The sequence below is a fragment of the Populus nigra genome, chromosome 8 (genome assembly GCF_951802175.1).
Source record: "Populus nigra chromosome 8, ddPopNigr1.1, whole genome shotgun sequence".
Taxonomy (NCBI): domain Eukaryota; kingdom Viridiplantae; phylum Streptophyta; class Magnoliopsida; order Malpighiales; family Salicaceae; genus Populus; species Populus nigra.
Window position 1 is genome coordinate 19,636,591 of NC_084859.1, and position 24,542 is coordinate 19,661,132.

Here is a 24,542-nt window from a genome sequence, read left to right on the forward strand (position 1 = left end):
TACAATTTTTTTTTAAATTGTTTTTTTAAGTTAATATTTTTTTGATTTTTTTATAGTTTTGATGTTTGGAGTTAAAAAAAACTAAAAATATATTTTTAATTTAAAAATTATTTTTAAAACATATATGCATCGCTTTTGCAAACACACACGTAATCGGTTTGGTGTTCTTTACACGACAATCACTTCTGTTCCTTTTTCTTTTTGGGTCACTATAAATATGCATTCAACATTACTTGCGGCGGCAAGTTATGTTGACATGCATAAACTAGCAGAGCATCAAAGTGCTTTGGGAACTGCTTCTCCATTCTACAGCCACAATGTCATGGGCAGCCAACCATCCCAGAAACCCAATTGAAATGTATAAATTCAGTAAATTCTTGCTTCTATAAAATCTGGAATGATCTGATGAGTTTATTTGAAATTTGATACACTTGAAATTTAAATCGGTTTGAATTTAATAAAATAAAATAAAATAATGAATTGATTCAGTCTGATATAATGATATTCATTAAAAAATCTATGTTTTTTTTTAAATCATATCTTTTTAAATTTTGCCCAGGGATTAATAACTAGGGAAATTCTACAAGTTTTTTTTTAATATAAAAAATGATGATTATTTCATGTTTGCTGTTTACCGATGTGGGCCCAACTGCCCAAGTTATTTATTTATAGAGAGAATTCTTTCTGCCTTGCTCGAAACTAGAGGAGGGGAAGACAAGGGATTTTATACTACTTCTTAAAATATATATTTTTTAAAGATATATTAAAATAATATTATTATCAAAACAATTTAAAAATATTAAAAAATAATTATTATTTTTTTTATAAAAAAATAGATCTACCGCAGCTCTGCGAAGGTGCGCGCGCTGCTGCCTTTTTTTCCCCTTGATTTTGAAACTGCCAGTGCCAGCTTCCTTCAGACTTCGTCAATACTCATCTGTCAAGGAGTTTCCGATCCCCCTTTCCACATCTCTTAAATACAATAGTATTTCTTTATACGACATCGCATCGCATCGCATCTCATATAACGTCTTCAATTCTTGTCGCCTTTTTCAAGGACATCTTCTTTCTTTAATTTATCTGCATATTCTGTTAACTTCTCTTGACGGTAATGGTTGCTAACATGAGAGACTTTTTTATATTCATATTTTATTTATTATTCATTAGAATAAAAGTTTTTAATATTTATATATTATTTATTGAGTTTGTTGTACTTGTGTGGATATTTATTATTCATATACTCTCTTTTGTTTTAAACCGCCATCACTTTTCCATCAATTCATCTTTAATTCCAATTGATTACTAGCTGATTTAAATTTTTAAAGGTGCAGTAATTGATTACTAAATACTGATTTAACTGATATTATTTTTAATATATAACACAACGGCACTTCAATTATTTTCTTTCTTCATCTTATTTTTTAAAATTGGAATCCGTCTCATAAAATGTTTGTAACTCCAATAACTCAGCTCCTAGTGCTCGTTTAGTATTACGTTTAACGTATTTTTAAAAACATTTAAATTTTTTACAGCTTTAGATTATTATTTTTTAGTGTTTTTTTAATTATTTTGATGTATTAGTATTAAAATAAATTTTTAAAAATAATAGAAAATTATTTTAATTTTTGCAATACTTTTCAATAATTTTAAAGTGTTTATGTCAAAAACAAAAAATTATTTTAATATATTTTTAAATAAAAAAACTTTTCAAAAACACTTTGCATGGCAATATTAAATACACATTAATCTATACCCCTATGGATAGAAGAATGTGTTATTGTAATGGATGGTGCTCGGAGCAGGTATTTGGTTTGTGTTTGATATTATAGTGCAAATTATTTTTTAAAAGTGTTTTTAACTTAAAAATGTATTAAAATAATTGTTTTAGATTTTATTTTATTTTAACATCAACATATTAAAATGATTAAAATAAACACTAAAAAAATATTAATTTAATATCTTTTAAAATTAAATACACTTAAATATATTTTTAAACACAAAAATATAGTAACTTTTAGCAGAGATTGTAGCATCAAATTGCAATTTCTTTTAAGAAAAATGTGTCTTTTCACAACAATCACCTCATTTTCCCCCCTATATTAAAAATATCCATTTACCATGGTTAGCGGCGGCAAGTTATGTTTGTCATGCATTGCCAAGCATTCAAGCAACCCAATTGAATTATATTAATTCAATAATTTATACTAGTCTGCTATGAGAATAAATAAATAAATAAATAAATAAAATGATTACTTCATCTTTGTGGGCCTAGGCTATTTATCTGTGGGCCCAAGCTATTTATTTCTACATGCTTGAATAAAGAAACAATCAAAGATAAATTTACATTCTTGGAGGTTTGGACAAGGCACCTTAGTTTACCTTCCTCGGATCCCACAACAATCATTTTTAACATAATATTTACTGCTATTATTATTATTATTATTATTATTATTATTACCATCACGTCGTAACCATAACACATCACTTTCACTTTACTGCCTTCATGTTTTTTCTTACATTACTACCTACCAAGACATTTATATAATAATTTATACAAAACAAACACCCCCTTTAATCATGTGAAGACAAAATAAGATTCTTTGTAAAAAAAAAAAACGTTTTTAATCAAGGACCAAACTAAAATCCTCTTATTTATAGCCTGGAGAGACCCAGTTGGAGAAATTTAGTGATCCGCCGGTGGTTGTGCTAGCATCTCGCATGACATACGTGCATGTCATGTTCTTGTTATTAATAGAATAATCCTCAGCCAACTATGTGATAAACCTGTTTTGCCTAATCATTTATGCATATAATCAGCACATCTCCCTCCAAAGTCCCAACTTAAAATCTTTGATGTATATATATTTCAATGCTCGCTGGTTCCATAGAGACTGCGTGGGTCCTACTCCGAAGAAAAAAAAACCAAGAAAAATCATTACTTGGCTATTCATGTAGCAAAAACAACGTATTGCTAGCTAATATTTGATTGTTTTTGTATTTTTAAAAAAAATTATTTCAATATATTTATTTTTATATAAAAATACTTTCAGTTACATAAAACCAAACAACCGTCTCTAAGTCAAAGGTCCCTCGTCTAAAAAAGTGACGCCACCGTAATAGACTAGTGGGAGGCTTGGTTGAAGTTAGAATTGTCAAAGGGAGGCTTGCCTGTGTTTTGTTCAAAAGAGAGAATGGGAAGAAGCGAAGCCAGGAGAGTTCACAGCTAGTCTTCTTGTTTGATCAGAGGTTCATCTCTCTTTGCTCATCCCTCTTTTCCATCTTAATTTTTCTTGTCATTGAATGTTCTTTTACGTGCCAATCAATAAGGGAATTATCTTGATACATTCTTGAAAATGATGAGTGGTCACTAGTCAGCCTTATGTAGCGTATACTTGATGGTTCAGAACTTCAGATGATTGTTCTACAGGGGGAGATTGGTAGCACCAGAGATTACTTTGTATAGAAATCATGGATATTTTTCAAATGGAAAGATCAGGGCATGGTTCAAAGAGGTTTCCAAAACTGTTGGTTTCGTTTTTGATAGCTTTCTGTCTGTTATACATGGTGTCCATGGTTTACAGAAGCTCGACTTTTGTTCTAATTGGAGAAGTTGCCAAAGATAATGGCACAGGAGAAGTGGTGGAAAATGTTACCACACCCTCAGGTACCGGTAAGTCCATTGCTACAGATTACCTTTCAACATCTCCATATCCTATAATTTCTTTTAGTACAAAACCATAGAATTTTGATTCTTGATTTTCCTAATTTTTCCCCTTATCTGGGTTTCAGAATCGGAAGACAAGCATCCCTCTGGAACTGAGAGCATGGTTGTTGATAAATTGCTTGGTGGGCTTCTGGCTACAGGATTTGATGAAGAATCCTGTATAAGCAGGCACCAAGCGACCTCGTATCGCAAAACTTCACCTCATAAGCCCTCTGCCTATCTTGTTTCGAAACTGCGTAAATATGAAGATCTTCATAAGCGCTGTGGACCTAACACCGAATCCTACAAAAGAGCTTTGAAGAAATTGAGTTCTAGCCACATCAATGGCACTACAGACTGCAATTACATTGTTTGGACGCCTTCTAATGGCTTGGGGAATAGGATAATCAGCATGGCTTCATCATTTCTTTATGCGGTCCTCACAAACAGAGTCCTACTTGTTGATCATGGAACCGACATGGCTGGTATCTTTTGTGAGCCGTTTCCAAATACATCATGGTTATTGCCCATGGATTTTCCTCTCACGAATCAATTCTACAGCTTGCAACCAGGAAATGCTCACAGTTATGGGCACCTACTAAAGATTAACAACATGAACATCTCAACCGTGTCGCAGCCGCCATCATTTCTGCATATTTATTTAGCTTACAACTATGATAAACATGATAAGCTTTTTTTCCAGGATCAAAATCAAGGTTTTCTCCAAAAAGTCCCTTGGTTGATTCTGAAGTCAGACCAATACTTTGTGCCTTACCTCTTCTTGATCCCATCTTTCCAGCAAGAACTAGGCAAACTGTTTCCTGATAAGGAGACTGTTTTCCACCACTTGGTTCGCTATCTTTTCCACCCTTCAAATCAAGCCTGGGGACTAATCACCAGATTCTATCGTGCTTACTTGGCCAGTGCAGATCAGAAGATTGGTCTTCAAGTGAGGGTATTTGATAGAAAAGCGAGTCCGGTTAATGTTGTTCTGGAGCAGATACTTGGCTGCATTAAAAAGGAAAAACTGCTGCCTCAAGTAGATGAGCAAAAACCTATAGCTTCCCCATCAAAAAACCAGACATTAAGAGCTATTACCATAGCATCATTATATCCAGAATACTACGAGAGAATAAAGAGCATGTATTGGATGAAGCCAACGGTAAATGGAGATGTTATTGGTGTTTATCAGCCAAGTCACGAAGAGGTTCAACATTTTGGCAACAATATACACAATATGAAGGCATGGGCTGAAATAAGCATCCTAAGTTTGAGTGATGTTCTGGTGACTAGTTCTTGGTCTACTTTTGGCTATGTAGCTCAAGGTCTAGGAGGATTGAAGCCATGGATCCTATACGTGCCTGCCGGAAACCAACCAACTGATCAGCCTTGTCCACGAGGCATGTCTATGGAGCCATGCTTTCATTTTCCTCCTGATTATCACCGGATTCCAAATACCAGACAGCGACTTGATACTGGCTCCCTTGTTCCTCATGTCAGGCAGTGTGAGGATGCAAGCAAGGGAATAAAGCTGTTTAATGCTAAGCAACTTTAGTAGCTGATGTAATTATGATTCATTTTGTAACAATCTGTTCATTGTCAATATTTTGCTATCAAAATTCGATTTTGCATATGTGCTTTCTGCCTCTTGCTCTCCATTTGGTTGTGACTTCTTCTGTTTCAATTTTCTTTTGAGCTCTCATCATTGGTGGATGCAGCAACACAAGATGAATATCAAAACGTTAGTGGGGCTGCTACATTTCAAGGGCTTGAATCAAGATTCTAGGGCAAAGCAGGGCTAGCAGCCTAGCAGGTTGAAACCCAAAACTCAAGGAAATTAACAAACTATATATAGCGTATAATAATCTGCTGGCATTTATGGGACCATGTTATTGATTTCTAACCCCATAGAAAAAAAAAAAGATTAAGAAAAGAAAAACTAATTAATGACTACAACCTTAATAATACGTTGGATTGTGTTGAAAAGCCCCATTGTCTTCAACATTTATGCTCGCTTTTGACTTTAAAATGCCAATCCAACTGTTAAAACTCATGTTCTCATATAAGAACATGCTTGCACTAGCCATTCCCCCCCCATAATAGCACGAGGAATTTCAAAATATATGGATAGCAAACGGATACTCTGAGGCTATCCCTTTGTTTCCAGAAGGGAAAACAAATAGAAGGGCGAGAAAGTGACTAAAACTTCTCTTGTTTTTGGTTTGGTAGCAGGTATGCAAGCTTCACCCGAAATTTCAGTATCTGTATGTTTCAGACAAGGACTCTCTGTATTATTACCGAGAAAATAATACCATGATTATAATGAACCAAGCATTTTTATGGCGGAAGCGAAAAATTATAGAATTACAAAAATTAAAAATAAAAATTACTCGAGTAAACTATATCGATAATGAACACAACGCCGCAACCTACGGCGACATTTTTTTGGATGTAAAAATAAAATTGTTAAAGTGATGCTATGATTTTTAAAGAAGCAAAAGATAAATTTAATTAATTTAATAATATATAAAAAAACTTAATTTAATAAAACAAAAATCAAAGCAAAATTAAAAGAATCTTCTAAACTTTAGTTAATATTCTAAAATAATAATTTGTAAAATATCAAACACGAACTTAATCAAAAAAATTAATTCTCAACTAATTTAAGTTAAGAACTTAATATTGGTTGAGAAGAACTTAATATTGGTTGAGAATTGACATTTTTTTCTTAATTAAGTTAAATTACTAAATAGTTTTTAAAAACTTTTGATTATTACCAAAAAAAAAAAAATAATGCAATGACAAAAACACTTAAAAGATAAAAAAACTCAATAAGTTCAATATTTTTTTTTAATTTTAAGTCATACATGTTATTTTATTTTACAGTACAATGAAAATAGAAATACAAAAAACTTTTAGATAAAAAACCTATATTCTTCACTTTTAAAAGCAATAAAGTTATTTCTATTGTATAAACAAACCAAGTTGTCTCCAATCAATTTTCTAATAACCAATTAACCATTAACCCTTTGAAAAAAATAATTTTACCTTCATAAACTAAACAATTATTTTATAAAGAGAGGAAAAAAAAAAATTCACTGTGACAAATGATATGGTGATTTGTCTAACATAGCACTGCATCATATTTTTTTTATATAATGAATTGATCATAGTAAATAGATCCACTAAAAGTTTTTTTATTTAGCTCTCATCATTTCTGTATGCAACAATACAGAATGAAGCTGCTGCATTTTTCAGGGCTCGAGGCTATAGCTATTTTAATTACATAATTTTAATAAAATTATGATAAGAGTTGTTTTTTGAAATATTTTTTTATTTAAAAATTTATTAAATAATTTTTTTATTTTTAAAATTTATTTTTGACATTAATACATCAAAATAATCTAAAATTATAAAAAACTTTTAAATTTTTTTAATATAAAATTTATTATTTTTAGAATTATTTGATAATATTTTAAAAGTTAATATTACAGTTCTTCTTATATGTTATTTTTAAAAGCTACAATTTGAAACTTTTCAAAAGCAATAGCTAAAAGCCCTAATTTTCCCAAACTAACCTTTAAATCAAGATTCTAAGACAAAGTAGGGCTATCTATTTGAAACCCAAAACTCAAGGGAAATTGATAATCTATAGCATTTAATATACTAATGTATTCAAATACTCAGTTGTCACATTTTTTTTGATCGCTATAGCAGAAGAAATAGCATGCAATTATTAAACCTCATCTAGGTTAGGCTTTAAAAGAAATAAGGTAGAAGTTGATATGGTCAAATCTAGACAACCTGACATGTTAATCTATGACTTGATCCATGGTTTGATGTATTCAATATTTTTTTTAAAAAAATAATGTGGTTTTAATTTTTTTTAAAACAAATTAAAATAACATAATTTTAATTAATTTGGATCCAGGGTTAATCCATTTAATTAATGATTGAAGCCTTGTTTGATAGGTTAGTTTACCAAGTAGGGTTTGATTCAATGATAAAAAAAAGTACTGGGATTTATTTAACTAAATTTGAAAAACAGAGAATAAAAAAACGAGCGGTGGAAGATTTTTTTATTAGAAAATATGACATTTTCGAAATAAAGAAACTACTAAACTCAGAATGATCAACGCAGATCGGGAGATTATTTATTTACTTTTTATAACTTAGGGACTAATCAATTACTTTTTATAACTAAGTTATAATTAATTGCAATTCTAATGAATGGCGGGCGGGAAATTTATAAATTCCCAAGACCGAAGGCTTCCTTTTGATAATATTTCATAGTTGAAACTTGAAATATAAAAAGGGTCGGGAGAGTCAGATGTCTGTACCCCAGTTACGTAATTAACGAGTGTCGGTGCTGCAAGGAGCCGAACGACGGGAGCTTCGTCATCAAACCCCATCGTTTCTAGATTTTGCTGGTTCATCAAAACCGAATCCTCTCAAACAGTGAGTTCTGTATGATTTTTGTTTTCGATTAAAGCTTAGATAGTGATGAAACGTATCTGTTTTCTAACTTGAGTTAAATATCGATCTTAATTGAAGAAAATTTGAGTGAAAATGAACCTGTTTTTTACCGGGTCGGAGTGACCCGAGTGGATGTAGAAGGAGCACTCGTATGGTTGCTGATGCTGACACACCTGTGTGGCATTACTGTGCTCCCTAGGTGAACTCACCGCTTAACCTCTGATTCTGTAGAGAAATTACTTTTTCGAAATAGGCCGAGTTTCATATTGCTTGTGGTCTTAATGATTTGTAATGTAGATTTTTTTAATCTATGCTGATTGGTCTAATCTAAGAATTGAAGGCTGTAAAAGCTTTATTTTTCATATTTTAATATAGATGCACATGTAACAGGGAGGGATTTAGTCACGGATATAGATTGCGTTACTCCCCACAGCACAATCCATGTAGTTTGCGTTCCGAATAACGCATTTAAAATGTCCCCTATGTATTTTCCCCCCCTCCATTTCTCTTTACTAGGTATGAATTGAAGCAATTAGAGCTATCAATTGAAGCAATTGATGCTATAAATTACTTCAATTAGGGTCTTATGTTGAATTTTGGGACAATTTGGGACAATTGGGGAATTTTGTCTTCTTGATGTAATTAGTTATGAATTAAAGCAATTGATGCTATAAATTTTGATTGAATTGATGAGAATTTGTAAGAATTGATCAAAATGGGTTTTGTTGCTTTACAGAATATGTCTTCTAATAAGATGATGCTGTTATGTTATTATGGTGGTGCTATTGTTAATGGTATGAACAATAGCATTACTTACAACGGAGGAAGCATTGTGGTTTTGAATGCTAGTTTAGACATGTCACTAGCCGAACTTAAAAAAGCAACATGTGGAAGAACTAGGTGGAATTATAATGATGTTGAAGTTGATATATTTTGGAGGATGCTTGCTAGGGAACGTCCAATTCAGAATTTGCAATTAACTCAGCATTCATACCAGAAATTATGGAGAGAGAAGTTCCAAGTATGCATGGCGATGCATACATCAATAATGTCTTCGAACCTAGTGACGATTAAGATGAGGGAAGACTACCATCGCCTTGATTCAGAATTTGTTGCGTCAATGATTTCCACATTTGTGACAATTGATATAAGTGTGAAAATTTCTGCCATTAAAGCAGCAATAAATACACTATGATTACGAGGAATGGCGGGAAAAACAAAAGGTTCTCGAGTGGCTTTTCAACTCACACGAGGAGTCTTAAAATTTTGCCTAGATTGTTGTTGGCTCTCCAAGAATCAAATCCTGGTACAATTGTACAATGTGATCACATGAGATATTTTAATAATGTTACAACAATATATGGTAGAGTTTTCTAGGCATTTGGAGTAGCAATTGAGGGTTGGAGGTATTGTAGGCCACTGATAACGGTTGGTAGCACCCACCTACATGGGAAATACATGGGAAATTTATTGGGAAGTTGTTGATTGTAGTTGGTTTTGGTGCTAACAATGAGATATTTCTTTTGTGTTTTGCTCTGGTCGAAGAAGAAACTGATTACATCTGGACATGGTTCTTAGATTGCATTCAGAGATATATTATTGGTGGTCGTACCAGTTTATGTATATTATCACATAAACATATGGCTATAAAGAGTGTCGTGACAGAGATATGACCCGAGCTGGTTGGGTTTCACATTGTTTGCATCACTTTGTTAGTAACTTCAACAGCAAGTTCAAAGATCCTACTCTGAAAATTTTTTTGGGTATGATGTGTCGTGAAACATCAAAGCGGAAATTTAATACATTGTATAGTCAAAACAATTGATAAGGACCCACGAATCAAAAAATGGCTAGAACATGAACCAAAGGAAAAATAGACACTTTTATATGATGGGGGCATCGTTATGGTAATATGATAACTATGTCAAAAGTCCTTAATAGTATCTTGAAAGATGGACGTGCATTGCTTGGTACTGCTTTAATCCAGCTGACTTTTTACAGATCAAATAAGTATTTTTCCCATCAGAGGGCCCAAACGCAAGATTTCATTTCACGTCATCTATTGTGGTCTCTGCAAGTACTTTGTGAAATCAGAAAAGATTCAAAAAAATCTAGAAGCCATAGAACAATTCTCTTCGTTGCTGAAATATGATGTTTTGAGGTCAACACCCTTTGTAAACATGGTGTTTTAAGAGTGATTTGGCACATAGTTAACATAAAAGAAGGAAGTTGCACATGCGGTAAATGGAAAATATTCCATCAACCATGTTCTCACCTCCTTGCATGTTGTAGGACGCTTCGAGTTGATTATGCCCAATTTGTTGACCCGTTCTATAGTGTTGATATGTATCAAAACTCATATGCGCCTTTATTCCATCATGTACCTGACAAATCATTATGGAATGAATATAATCGGCCTTAGATAAAACCAGAACCCTCAAGATGGAGAACTAGTTAGGATTGAAGGAGATTCACTTGGTTGCATAATGAGATGGATGCCAATGAAGCTGACCCACCGACAAGCATTAGGAGGGGAGAAGTACCAGCTCTATAGCTGGTTACATGTAGTCATTGTATGTTGTTTTACTAATCTTTTGATGATGAGTTTGTATTTTATTTTTATAATTGTTTTAGGCTTGTCACTGAGAGATTATTATTGTTGAACACACTTTGAATTTTTATATTAGGTTGTTTAGAATTTCAAACGAGATGTTTTAAGTGAATGAAGACAACATGGTTGAATGAAGCAATGAGGGTAAGAGAGATAATTAAACCTATTGCCATTCTATAGGTTAGGTTGTGTTGTTATGATAACTGAATGAAAATGGCAGCAATGGTGATAAAACTTTAATAATAGAATATCTTAAAACTAGCACAATCACATGATGGCTTAATTAGAATGTGCCAATATATATGTTAAAGGTTTAGAGCTAAGGTTTAGGATTTCAGGTTATTGTTTAGGGTTTAAGAGTGTATAGGGTTAGAGTTTAAGAGTGTATTGGTTAGAGTTTAGTGTCTAGGAGGGTTTAGTATTAGGTTTTAGGTTTACGTTTAAGGTTTAGATGTTAGGGTTTGTGTTTGGGTTTTGGTTTACAGTTTGGGTTTAGGTTTGTGTTAGGCTTGGGCCTTAGGCTTTAGGTTTTGGGGTTAAGGTTTAGAGATTGGGTTAGGGTTTGTGGTTTGGGATTTAATTATGGTTTGGGATTTAATTAGGGTTGATGAATTAAATTCAAGGGTTGTAGCTTAATTTTTCAATTCATGGATTGCACTGTTGGGAACAATGCAACCCATTAGATTATGTTGTTCCCAACAGCTCAATTCCGAAACTGTGCTATTTTTCTAAATGTCTTTTGGGCGTTATTAGTTTGCCAAATATATTTTAGCATGTGTTAGTTTAAAAGGAACTCTACATTAATAGCATGTGATGTATTTTGTAAAATTTACCTTTCAGGGATGGAGTTAGTTCCCAATTCGGATTAAGGGTGCATGCTAGCTATAGCTAGAAATCTTGTATCAGCCAGCTGAATATCTGTTATGGGACAACAGAGATCCTACCATATTGAATGTTTGGTGAACAGCTGAATATCTGTTCATGAATGCAGCAAATTACTTGGCATGCGTGTTATTGTTTCCTATCGGGACTTGGGAGGGATCATTGTCGCAAGTTGGAATAGATTGACTGGCATGCTAAACCAGAGCTCATTTGCCAGCAGTTTGTTGTGTATGGGAAGCCACAAGATGATTTTGAACAACCTTCTACTAAAAGCTTGTTATCCTTTCGTATCATTTATAGGCTCTAACAAGCTCATGAAGTCTTAAATTGAACTGAGATGTCAGAACAATATTGCAGGAGTAAATGATGCTTTTTGAACTTCATGAAGATATTTGCTTGCATCTTAAAGTTTACATGGTGAATACTAAAATCAATGCTCAGTGTATAAATGATGGAAATCTTTAAAGCTACAAAAGAAAGATTGGGATTTAATTTCAGGAGGTGCACGACAATCTTGGTTTTGTCTTTCATTGTTTTGGCTGTGCTAGTGAGGGTCTTTGTCTCGTATCAAGACTCGGCATTTGATCTAATTGGGGGTTTAGCTAAAGCTAAGGTTTCTCCAGCAAATACTCAAGATGTTGCAGCATTAGGTTTTGGTAAGACTGTTACTTAATTTTTTTTTTTTCATATTGCTAATTCCATTTTTCCTGCTATAAAGAAGTTTTAGATTAATGTTATTTTCAGCTTTCGAGTCATTAAACTACTTCTGGTTCCCCCCCCCCTCCCCTCTCCAAAGCATTAATATTTTCAATTTCAATTTTCTGTGTCTATTATGTAATTTGTTTGATAACAAGCGATCTGAAACTCGTTTCTGTGCTTGTTCAACTAAACAATTTATTTGCGTAAATGTTCAAATAATTTATATTTATCATCCTCCAAATTTCAAATGTCAATGTTTTTATACTACATGCTATGCTAAGTACTTCGTATTGTTCTTAGCTCCTTGTAATGCATCCATTATAGGAAAGAATGATGGAATTTGTTTTTCAGTTCACGTAACTGTAGTTTTTGCTTTTCATAGCTGCTCAATTGATGTAATTCTAATCCATTTTCCAGTTTCAGCTACCAGCTTTCAGGAGGTTTTGATGGTTGAATGCTGTTTCCAGCTCAGTTTATTTTTCCTTTTCTTTTTCTGGGCTCTATTGTATGTCCCCAACGTGATAGTATTAAAAGTTACCATAGATTCCTATTGGTTAGGCATGTCCTTTTGTTTTCCTGGGCCTTTTAGCTATCAGAGAAAAAGTGTATTGATTCACCATACTATTATCTGATTAGTCTTCCTTTAAGGTTTTGAATGCTCAGTTCATTGTCGTGGTTTCTTCATCTGCTAATCAGCTGTTTATTTATCCCCTCACTTTTTCCCCGCTTTACAGCCTCAATAAATGATTCCTCTCAACCAACTAGCTTGCCTGATCAGAAGGTGCTTAATGAACAGCTGCCACCCAGATTTGGCAACGGATCAATTTCAAAAAATGAGTCCTCTCAGCTTACCAGCATACGTGATGACACACTGGTTAATGGACTTTTGGCTCCTGGATCTGGTGATGGATCAAGTTCAAAAAACGATTCCTCTCAGCCTACCAGCGAGCCTGATGATAAACCTCTTTCCTCTCAGCCTACCAGCAAGCCTGATGATAAGCTGCTTGGTCAACCATTGGCTCCTGGATTTGTTGAAGAATTAGGTTTGAAAACTGATTCCTCGCAACCTACCAAAATGGCTAATGATAAATTGCTTGACGGGCTTCTATCCCCTGGGTTTGATGAAAAATCCTGCTTGAGTAGATACCGTTCTTTCCTATACCGCAAAGCTTCTCAACATAAGCCCTCTCCCTATCTCCTTTCCAAGCTACGCGAGTATGAAGATCTTCATAAACGTTGCGGACCATACACCAGATCTTACAATGAAACATTAAAGAGACTCAAATCTAGCCATACAGGTAGTACTGGTGGGTGTAATTACATTGTCTGGTTGGGTTCTAACGGGATGGGGAACAGGATAATAAGCATGGCTTCAACATTTCTTTATGCTCTCCTTGCAAATCGAGTCCTACTTGTTGATCATGGCAGGGACATGACTCACCTCTTTTGCGAGCCATTTCCCAACACGTCATGGATATTGCCCATGGACTTCCCCATTAAAAAACAATTCCATACCTTGAAACAGAGACATGATCGATTCAGAGATATATCAGATTCGTCGCCCCCATCATTTGTATATGTTAATATACCTCACGGTACTTATGATTTTGATGAGCTTTTCCTGTGTGAGCAGAGCAGAGCTCTCCTCGAAAAAGTTCCTTGGTTTATTCTATCGTCTGACCAATATTTTGCCCCATCTTTCTTCCTGAGCCCATCTTTCAAGCAAGAGGTAAGCAAGCTGTTCCCAGAAAAAGAAACCATTTTCCATCAATTGGGTCGCTATCTTTTCCACCCCTCCAATCAGGTTTGGAGAGTAATTACAAAGTTCTATCAGACTAATCTAGCGAAGGCAGAACAGAGAATTGGCCTCCAAATAAGAGTATTTAACCGCAAGACTAGTCCAGTTCAAGTGGTCATGAGTCAGATATTATCCTGTATGCTGAAGAAAAAGCTTCTTCCAGAAGTTGATACCCAGAACGCTGTACGTTCTTCTCCTCCAAATAATTCTTCTAAAACTATTTTAATAACTTCCTTGTATTCAGACTACTATGAGAACATGAGTGCCATGTACCAGTCAAAACCAACTGTGACAGGTGAAGTGATCAGGGTTTGCCAGCCAAGCCACGAAGAATATCAACACAAAGCGGATAACCTGCACAACATGAAGGCGTGGGCAGAAATTTATCTGCTGAGCTTGAGTGATGTTCTAGTCACTAGTGCCGGGTCAACCTTTGGCTATGCTGCACAAGGTCTAGGAGGTTTGAAGCCATGGATGTTGATTAGACCAAAGAATAAAATGGTTCCAGATCCGCCTTGTCGACAAGACAAATCCATGGACCCTTGTTTCCACTATGCTCCCAGTTATGAATGTAAGGCGAAGCACAAAACTGATTCTTCCACTGTTGTTCCTTTTGTTAGGCATTGTGCAGATCGGCAGGCAGGAGTGAAGCTCTTTAATGATCATAAACGATTGTAGCGGAAACTACTTGTAAGTTGTAACGATGAGTGGTAAATTGATTTATATTTTACTATGTTGCTGCAGGTGCATGTTCTTGTGTCAATATTTTGTAATATTCATTCATGCATCCGTTGACAATAAGGACAGTTATCATTCTTTGCAAAAAATTGAATTGGTGGTTACGGAAATTGATCGTTGATCCAGGTATTGATGTTGAAGGATGCCCTCATGATCTTATGGCCATGTAACAGGCCGAAAATGGATGGAGTTTAGTTTCAAAGAACGGGAAGCGTGCTTCCTTTTGATTATCAACGACTCATCGTTTGAAGTTCTGATTTTCCTCGAGTTTAATTGAGTCAACTCCAAGTAATATTTTTAATCCAACTTGAGCTGGTACTGAGCTATTGGGTTTACTAGCGGTTTGATATATATTTGTTTTTCCTAAATCTGCAATTGATAACTATCAAACAGAAGTTACATGCAAGTATTGTATTTTCCCTCCTTTTATTTTACCATCTTCTTTTTTTTTCTTCTTTGATTTTCTACTGTTTTCTTTAAAAATAATGTGAGAAAGGAGCTGCATATTTTAAAACAATGAATTACATATTATTCTGCAAAAGGAGTTAGCCTCTCAACGAGTGTTTATTTTGCGTTATAACTTATATTTTAAAATAATTTTAAAAATGTTTTTTTATTTTAAAAAATATTAAATTAACATAGCTTTAAGTGTTTTTAAATGATTTTAATGAGCTAATATAAAAAATAAAAAAACTATTATTTAAATATATTTTTAATTAAAAAATACTTTTAAAAAACATTTTGTATATAAATACAAAACACATTTAATAAACACCCTAAGCCAAATCAACTTGACCTCTCCAGAGATATACCCAGTATTTAGATTTAAAATTTTAGTTGTGGAGCAATCCACCTAAAAAATAGTTATTAAAAATATATATAATATTTTGATTATTTTTTTATTTTACTTATATTTTTATGATCTTTTTCTGAAAATAATATCTACCATTCCATAAAAGAAAGAAAAAGCTTGAAATCCATGGCGTCTACAAGCAAGAACTACGCATCCAGAGCTCTTCAGTGACAGACTTACAGCACCAAATTCAATGGCATTATAACCATGACTTATCTTCATTTACACAAAGCATAATGCACTTGATCAAATTAAAATGCATTAGATTTATATTAAAATCTCCACCTCATAAGGATCTCTAGACCTGTAAATGCAAGAGCAACTGAGTATACAAATCCCTTTTCAGGGAAATTTTTGTTCCCTTGGCAATCTATAAGTTACCTGTGGGATCAGGTATTTATTAGCTTAAATTCTATTTAAAGAAGGGATTTCTTGAATTAATTGAATTGATTTGCTGACACCATTAAACAGACAAACCAAAGAAAGAAATTGAAGGCAAGAAATTTTAATTAGGAAGGTTTCTTTTCAGTTCCTTAAATAGCTAAAATTTCCCAGATTTTACTTTATGGACAACCATATCAGGCCCTCGTTCCTATATGGCTCTGTAATTTTTCAAAGCAAACAATTGTGCTGGATTGTTCAAAGATTAAGAAAAAAGGTGAGAGGCTGAGAGGTTTTTTTTTTTCTTTTCATAAATTCAATTTTCTAACAGGTGGTACAAAATAGATTTTTCTTCATTCCATGTGTTCTTTAATTTTAATTTTTAGATCATTTTTTTCACCAAATTCTGAAGGATTATATTTTTGTTTTTTTCACTTTGCAGTGCCTTTTTTTTCTTCTTCCGATAACTTCTTTTTTTTTTTTTGAAAATTTAGTTTATTTTTTTATTAATTAAAAGAACTGAGTACGAAATATTTCAGTAAGTTCTTGTGCTTTGTTAGCAAATTAAATGATTTCATGTCTCAAAATTGCCCATGTTGAGCACAATTTATTTATTTTGTGATTTTCCATCTCTGCATAAACACTTCCTTTATTTTCCGCATTTTCTTTTCATGGCGTGTTCTTGTGGAGAAGAGAAGCTGATCAAGAATGTGATTGGTTTCTTCATGCTAAAAGTCTACTAGCCACGCCACCTTAAAGTATATATATGAATCATCACGTGTGAAGGATGTTGAAAAACCTTGAAGTCAAGTTCCAAATCTAGAACTTGATCGATACGCACATGCAGTCACCACCATAACCTGCGGTTTTCAGACTTTTTGTTTGCCAAGAATGAATAATGTCAAGAGACCCATGTTCTTGTTCCTGTACTAACTCTTAGGAAGTTTGATTTTTGAGCATCCTTATTTACAGTTCTTGTCAAGAACAGCTAATTTTCCAACATCAAACCTCAAGCATTTTAACGTTTTCAATACGCCTTCTGTCTGCAGGTGGGGATTACAAGTGAAGCTCAGACAGGAAATCATGGAAATCTTTGAAGTAGTGAAGGATAAATTGGGGTTTGATTCCAAGAGATACTCAACATTATTACTTGTGTGTGCCATTGCTTTGCCTGTGTCTTTCATGATATTGATTATGTATCAGAACCCATCATTTGATCTAAGTGGAGGATTAGCCAAGGCTGAGAAATCTGGAAATGTCCCAATAATCAATGCTGGTAAGACAAGTACACCATGATCATTCATTCATTCTTGAGTTCCAATACTTGTGCTCTTGGTGCTGATACATTCAGATTTTTCTTAATCCTTGTCCAAATTTAGTTCTGATCTGCTTATTCTTTTGTTTTCCTTTCACCGTTTACAGATTTTAAAAATGATTCTTCACCACCTGCCTTCATCCCTGATGGAAGACTGCGTAAGAGGCATTTGCCTCCTGGATTTGGCAATGGAACTAGTTCAAAAAACAATTCCTTGCCGCATGCCAACGAGACTGATGAGAAGCAGCTTAACAGAACTTTGGCTCCAGGATTTCGGAAAGAATCAGGCTCGAGAAATGATTCCTTCGGCAATGGAACTAGTTCAAAAAATAATTCCTTGCCGCATACCAGCGGGCCTAATGAGAAGCAGCTTAACAGAACTTTGGCTCCAGGATTTCGGAAAGAATCAAGCTCAAGAAAAGATTCCTTTGGAAATGGCGCAAGTTCAAAATATAATTCCTCGCCGAATGCCGGCAGGCCTGACGAGAAGCAGGATAATGGAACTTCGGCACCTGAATTTCTGAAAGAATCAGATTCAAGAAACGATTCCTCTCAGAGTACCAGAATGCCTGATGATAAATTGCTTGATGGACTTCTGGCTCCTGGATTTGATGAAAGGTCTTGCTTAAGTAGGTATCGTTCTTCCCTATATCGCAAAACTTCACCCCATAAGCCCTCTTCCTATCTACTTTCAAAACTACGTAGGTACGAAGATCTCCATAAACGTTGTGGACCTCATACCAAACCCTACAACAAAGCCTTTAAGAGACTCAAATATAGCCATGGCAGTAGTGGAGGATGTAACTACCTTGTATGGATACCTGTTAATGGTCTGGGAAACAGGATGATAAGCCTGGCTTCCACATTTCTTTATGCCCTCCTCACAGATCGAGTCCTACTCGTTGAACTTGGAAATGACATGTCTGATCTATTTTGCGAGCCATTTCCAAATTCATCATGGATGCTGCCCAAGAACTTCCCCCGTGTGGTTGAGTTTCGCAGTCCTGACAAGAGACATGCTCGTGGCTATGGAAACCAGTTAAAGAATGGCATTATAAACGAGTCGATGGAATCGCTGCCGTCTTATACATTCCTGAATCTAGATCATTCTCATTATGATCTGGATAGACTAAGTTTTTATTGCAATCAAAATCCAACTCTTCTCCGAAAGGTACCTTGGTTGTTTCTGATATCAGATCAATATTTTGCCCCCTCTTTCTTCTTGACGCCAACTTTCAAAAAAGAAGTACAGAGAATGTTCCCTGAGAAAGAAACTGTTTTCCATCACTTGGGTCGCTATCTTTTCCATCCTTCAAATGAGGCATGGGGGCTAATCATCAGGTTCTACCAGGCATACCTAGCCAAAGCAGATGAGAGGATTGGCCTCCAAATTAGAGTATTCAACACCAAAACAACTACAGTTCAAACTGTTCTTGATGAACTGTTAAAATGCACACAGAAGGAAAAATTGTTGCCACAAGTGGATCCACAAAGTCCTGTAGCTGCTCCATCCAAAAACCAAAGATCGAAAGCTATTCTAGTAACATCTCTATATACGGAGTTCTTCGAAAACATAAGTAGCACATACTGGGCTAAACCAACTGTGACAGGTGAAGTCATAGGGGTTTACCAGCCAAGCCACGAAGAAATTCAACACTTTGGGGATAATATGCACAACATGAAGGCATGGGCTGAAATGTATCTGCTAAGTTTGAGTGACGTGCTGGTGACAAGTGCTTGGTCTACTTTTGGATATGTGGCCCAAGGTCTAGGGGGTCTGAAACCATGGGTCCTGTACAAGATAGAGCAAGGAAACACCCGAAATCCATCTTGTGTAAGAGACTTATCCATGGAGCCTTGTTTTCATTTCCCTCCAACTTATGACTGCAGAACAAAGACCAAGATGAATGCTGGTTCTCTGTTTCCTTATTTGAAATATTGTGAGGATCTGGATTGGGGAGTCAAGCTAGTTGGTGATCATCAGGAGCTGCAGCTATAGTCTATACAGCGGCTTAAGTAAATGATTTGATCATCACACTGGCCTCCAACTGTGTTATAGTGTACCTTTTCTCATTCAATGTCTGTAATGAATTATCTGTAGTTCCATGACTTAACTTACTAGAATTTTTGTTCTTACGAGGTTCACCGTGATTCAAACGCCACTCCCTGTTCGATAATTTGTAGAACAAGGGGGTAAAAATTCTTGAGCTAAATTCAAGGGAAATTCAGCTCCCTCCCTCTCCTTTTCTGCTCACTCCATCTAGTATTTAAATTCACGTGGCACCTGTTCTTTTGATTTTGATGATAAAAGGTATCTTACGTTTAGAAGGATCTTTACCAGATCGTTCGACCTTGAATTATTGCATTCACCAAAATTTATTTTCTGACGGTATTTTTCTTGAGATTTGAATACCACTTGCCAAGCAGTCTGTAAGCCTCCATGAACCGAACATAGAAGTTGAATCAGCTAAAGAAAATTTATACATTTCATGGAAAAAAGTATACTTTAAATATCCTGTCTGGATTGCAAGTTAGCCCGTCAACTCGGATGAACGTATCAATTAGTTTAGTGTAAGAGTTATTGGGTTGCCGTCAAATCAAAATAGATGTTCAAAGTAAATAAAAATAAGGCTAACTTTGTATGAACTATCAAGTCATTATTTGTTTTGTTTGTTTTACATAACTTGCGGGGCTATATAGTTTGGGCAACTGGCTACAGCTCAGGAATATATTGCCCTTTTTTCTTGTTAACACGACACGTCCTGTGTCTCGACTTGTTGAGTTAGTAAAATCAATTGTTTAGCCGTTGAAGTCCAGAATTAACGTCAGAAAGTCTTAGTTTAAACCCTTTGACCATGCTTGCCTAGGTCCCTAAAACACGGTTTGGAATTCATTCTTTTAATATAATTGAATTTAATTATAGTATTTAATTTAAATTCAATTGATAAATAAATTGAATTATATATTTAGAAAAAGTAAAATTCTATTTTTCTTATTTTTCATATCACTTTCATCGCCTTTAAATTGAATTCAATTTAGAATTACTACCCTTGCAACATAATTCAAGGTTATTTTACCTCTTCTTAAACCATAGGGAAATATTAAATGCGTGTTCTGAACTCTAAATATTTCTAATTAATCAATCCATAGATAACACAAGTTTATATGAAGAACGATAAAGAAGAGTTTGGTCGAACATATAAGATGGAATTAATGCAATTTTTCTTTTTTAATATCTTTGAGATTATATGCAAAACTCGTATTCCATCTCATCAAACCTAAGCCCAAGTTTAGTTAAAAACTCAAGAAACCAACATAATCTATGTATTTAAAGAGAATTTTTGCTAAAAAAATTGATTTTTATCTCTTCTCCTCTTTTCCTTCCCTGTCGAGACTTCCCTCTCATTCATATTCACTGAGATATTCAACTTTAAACTTAAGTTTTTTTGAATTTTGAGATGGGGTAAAGAAACAAGCACCTATAATGACTTCCTTTTTTATTGTTTTGATTGGGGATTTGATAATTGGTGGATTAAAGAAGTGTTTTAAGGTTTTTATGATGTTTAATGTTTTAATTTAATATGTGAATGATTTAAGAGTTTTTATTGAAGTTTATAGTGTTAATTTTGGCTTAAAACGAACTGGTTAAAGACTGAAATTATGAGTTTTAGAAGAATATATTGTTTGGTAGAAAATATGCAGTTTTGAATATTGGTAGGTTGAGATTCTGAAAATCCCGACCATCCAGTCAACTGGTTGGTCTGGACCGGCTGACTGGTTGGTTTGATGATATTAATTGACCTAGCAGCAAGGGTTAATCGGGTCTATTAGATTTGATTAATTGGGTTATATTTGGGATTGATCAGGTAAATCAGTTCGACTTTATAATTATGTTTTTGTCTTTGAGCTTAGATTTTTAATCTTTTATATTATTTTGCTTCGAATTGTTTTTTTGAATATTTTACATATTTGCTATAGGTTTTACTGATGTTCCTTTTAACAATACTCAATAATCTTTGGTTCTATATCCGTTATGTATATTGATTATATAATGATATTCTTGAATAGCTATATATATATATATATATGTTGATTTACTTTGAAGTACTCATCAGTTTCTTGAATATGTATTCATATTAAATTATATTTGATATGACATTCAGTTGCTTTAATAATTATACGAATATCTGTTATGTCTGGATATCAGACTTGTCGGTAACTTTATACTAACGAAGCGTAATTAGTCTTTGTGGATGTCGTATTTGTATTCCTAGTTGTTGAGAGAGGCACTAACCTATGTGTGACTGATCATCATGCAGTGGTCACCTTCAAGTATCGTCTAATGTCTGATATGTATTATACTATCATATGCTAGTATGCTTAGAGTGTATATTTATATCAAGATATGTACGACTTATAAATTATTAATATCTAAAAATATATACTAAATGTTATTCCCTCATTAAATTGGTTGAACTCACATCTTATTTTTATATTATTTTCATGTCCTTAATTTTTGTTAGTAAATTGACTTTGTTAATCGTTTTTGCTTTTTCACTTTTGTTTGGCGTGCCTTACTTGTTTCTGTGAGGTTTTTTTTTTTAATTTATCTTAGAGTGCTCTACTATTATACTATTTTATTTAAAATTGAATTTTATATAATGTATTATGAATCCTTGTTTTTTTTTAATATGATGATGAGGTTTTTTAAAAATTTATGATACGCTGCGTATTTTTATATAATTTGTTTTATAATATATATGTTTCAAGGCTTAAGGAATGTGTGGTTTTCTCACAGTGCTGCTCCTACAATGTTAGTTATGGAGATCCAAAATTCCGGTCATGACATTATCTTTCATTTATAAAAACTAAATTGTTTTTTTATTAAATTTAGATAAATTATTCATATTCAAATTGGTACGCTAAAAACAAACAAAAAAGAACGAAAATTTGGCAGATTCAATGTTGTTTATTTTACGGATTAACTATAACTTTAAGCTAATAATAATGTTGAGCGGCAATATTTTCAAGTGTTAATGCATTGATTGTATTATTTTAGATAGCTTGTGAGCTAATATTTGGGGAAATGGCTCCATGATCATCCAGAGAGTATAGACATCGACATTAATATTTTTGCCTTAATTATGCACATTTGTTTTGGTACGTACTCTATAATATAATATAATGTAAGAATCCGATGTCTCATTTACATTGTCCATAAACAACTTGCAACCATAATATTTTAGAAATATGGTTGCTAACTGGATACACTCACAAGTCCCTGTCGAAAATGATAAAAAAAAAAAAAAAGGAAGAAGAAGGAAACACCTCAAGTTATGCTTAATTAAAGAATTAGTTGATGATTGAGGCGGGTATATAAAGAATAAATATATAAGAGGTAAAAATATATTTAAATAAAAAATTAAAATAAAAAATATATATGTTTTCGAGATAGTTTCAAAGTAAATTTTTATATTTTCAAAACATGAAGTACAAGAAGTTGTATCATTTCTATTTTTATTGTTTTTTTTTTCTGTCATGATCAAATAATATTATTTAAAAAGGCAAAGTTAAATATATTGTTTAAGAAATTTTTAACATATAAAATGAAATTTGCATTATGGTAGACAATTTAAGTGGAATTAAGATATTATATAGGGCTTCTATCAAGTTATTGTAAGGATTAAGACAAATTATAATTAAGGAGTAATTTAAAACATTATGAGTTCTATATCAAATAATTGTAGTACTTATTAAGACAAATTATAATGAATTTAAAATATTACATATATATATTCTATCAAACAATTATGGCATGACAAATCAATATATAGGAATTTAAAGTCTTGATTTCTGCCCTAACGACAAGAAGAAGAAAAGATTTGATTTGTCATAAAATATAATTCATATTAAGCTTTCCCTTTCTATTAATCGTCGACAATTGACTTTTAAACGCAAAAGAATATCGATCGTTGATATAGATATGCTAATTATTGTAAATCCTTGTGGTTCAATATTTCGTGGGATATTATATGCTACCTAATTAAGTTAACTTAACAACGTTTTCTCTTCTGAGAAAAAACTTAATTAACAACAAAGTTGCAATTAAGGAAATTGGTGTAAGAAATGCAATTAATTATTAACCCAATTTAAAATGTAAGAATCTAATTGCTTTTTTTTTGGTTTAATCAAACATGTTTATATGTGTGTGTGTAAAATAACAGTTTTTATCTCTTTATTATTACAAAAAGAATATGCTCAGTTATTAATCATTCTATGCAATTAGCCACGTTAATATATCCTTGTCCTAATTAAAATCAGCTTGTTTAATTTTTCTTAAGCAGCAACGTACTAATTAGAAATTAAGATGGAAATTAATTAAAGCATTTAATTCCGCCATATGTTTTTAATTAGTGAAGCATAGTTGGCATTAAAATAGTTAATGGCTGAACTTTTAGTGCAAATCGCTTTCTAATTACACAAGGGATCGAGCAAATATACAAGACTTGAAGACCAAAAACAAGAGGTTGTCTTTCCCTCTTGCCTGCCTAGTTTTGCTGCTATAAGTTTTGGCAGACCGAAATTGAGAATTAATGGCTGAAATTCTGTCCAAGTGAGAATTAAAATTGCCAACAATTCAAGGTACGTACGTACCATCTTTTTTCATTGGTCTCTTCTTCTATAACATAGTTCTCTCCTTCCCTATATCCCAAATATCCTTCTTTCATCTTTTTTTTTTAGTGATTTTATATCACTTCATTTAATTCGCCATTATTTTATTTTTTTTTATTTAAAAAAAAACCTAGAAGCATAACATATTCGGTGCTTGATTACCCCTGAGGTGTTAATTAGCATAGATAAGTACCAGGTTTTGCGTACTGTAAAATTTCTTGTAAAAATAAGGCTTGAGAAAGAAATTTCTCACAAATAGTATGTAATTTGTTTCAAAGCTTGTTTAAGTGAGCTTCCACTGTACTAAAGCTGTTATGCTCTCTGTAGTATAGATTAATTACATGCCTGAAAATATACAGATGGGCTTCGACACCAAGTAATTGTCTAAGAAGAACAGAATGGTTGATTTCACAT

At 33.3% G+C, this 24,542-nt stretch overlaps 3 protein-coding genes across 8 annotated transcripts; all 3 read left to right on the top strand.

Annotated features, from left to right (window-relative positions):
* Positions 1 to 3,071: 3,071 nt before the first annotated feature.
* On the top strand, positions 3,072 to 5,336 carry LOC133700849 (galactoside 2-alpha-L-fucosyltransferase-like). Of its 4 annotated transcripts, none has more exons than XM_062124548.1 (3): positions 3,072 to 3,246; positions 3,405 to 3,670; positions 3,790 to 5,336. In XM_062124548.1, exons 2-3 carry the CDS (start codon positions 3,469 to 3,471, stop codon positions 5,256 to 5,258), a joined length of 1,671 nt encoding a protein of 556 aa, XP_061980532.1. In that variant the 5' UTR covers positions 3,072 to 3,246; positions 3,405 to 3,468; the 3' UTR covers positions 5,259 to 5,336. The 4 variants fall into 4 exon arrangements, with proteins under 4 accessions (XP_061980532.1, XP_061980533.1, XP_061980531.1 ...); XM_062124549.1 differs by having other exon boundaries at positions 3,428 to 3,670; XM_062124547.1 differs by having other exon boundaries at positions 3,072 to 3,670.
* Positions 5,337 to 7,985: 2,649 nt separating this feature from the next.
* LOC133701842 (galactoside 2-alpha-L-fucosyltransferase-like) lies at positions 7,986 to 15,365 on the top strand. Of its 3 annotated transcripts, none has more exons than XM_062125970.1 (4): positions 7,986 to 8,161; positions 11,631 to 12,328; positions 13,106 to 14,859; positions 15,034 to 15,365. In XM_062125970.1, exons 2-3 carry the CDS (start codon positions 12,121 to 12,123, stop codon positions 14,845 to 14,847), a joined length of 1,950 nt encoding a protein of 649 aa, XP_061981954.1. In that variant the 5' UTR covers positions 7,986 to 8,161; positions 11,631 to 12,120; the 3' UTR covers positions 14,848 to 14,859; positions 15,034 to 15,365. The 3 variants fall into 3 exon arrangements, with proteins under 3 accessions (XP_061981954.1, XP_061981955.1, XP_061981953.1); XM_062125971.1 differs by lacking the exon at positions 15,034 to 15,365 and adding an exon at positions 8,258 to 8,378 and having other exon boundaries at positions 13,106 to 15,017; XM_062125969.1 differs by lacking the exon at positions 15,034 to 15,365 and having other exon boundaries at positions 13,106 to 15,017.
* Positions 15,366 to 16,966: 1,601 nt separating this feature from the next.
* On the top strand, positions 16,967 to 19,590 carry LOC133700346 (probable fucosyltransferase 8). Its single transcript, XM_062123845.1, has 2 exons — positions 16,967 to 17,417; positions 17,564 to 19,590. The coding sequence occupies exons 1-2, from the start codon at positions 17,225 to 17,227 to the stop codon at positions 19,453 to 19,455; spliced, it is 2,085 nt and encodes a 694-aa protein (XP_061979829.1). The 5' UTR covers positions 16,967 to 17,224; the 3' UTR covers positions 19,456 to 19,590.
* Positions 19,591 to 24,542: the final 4,952 nt, after the last annotated feature.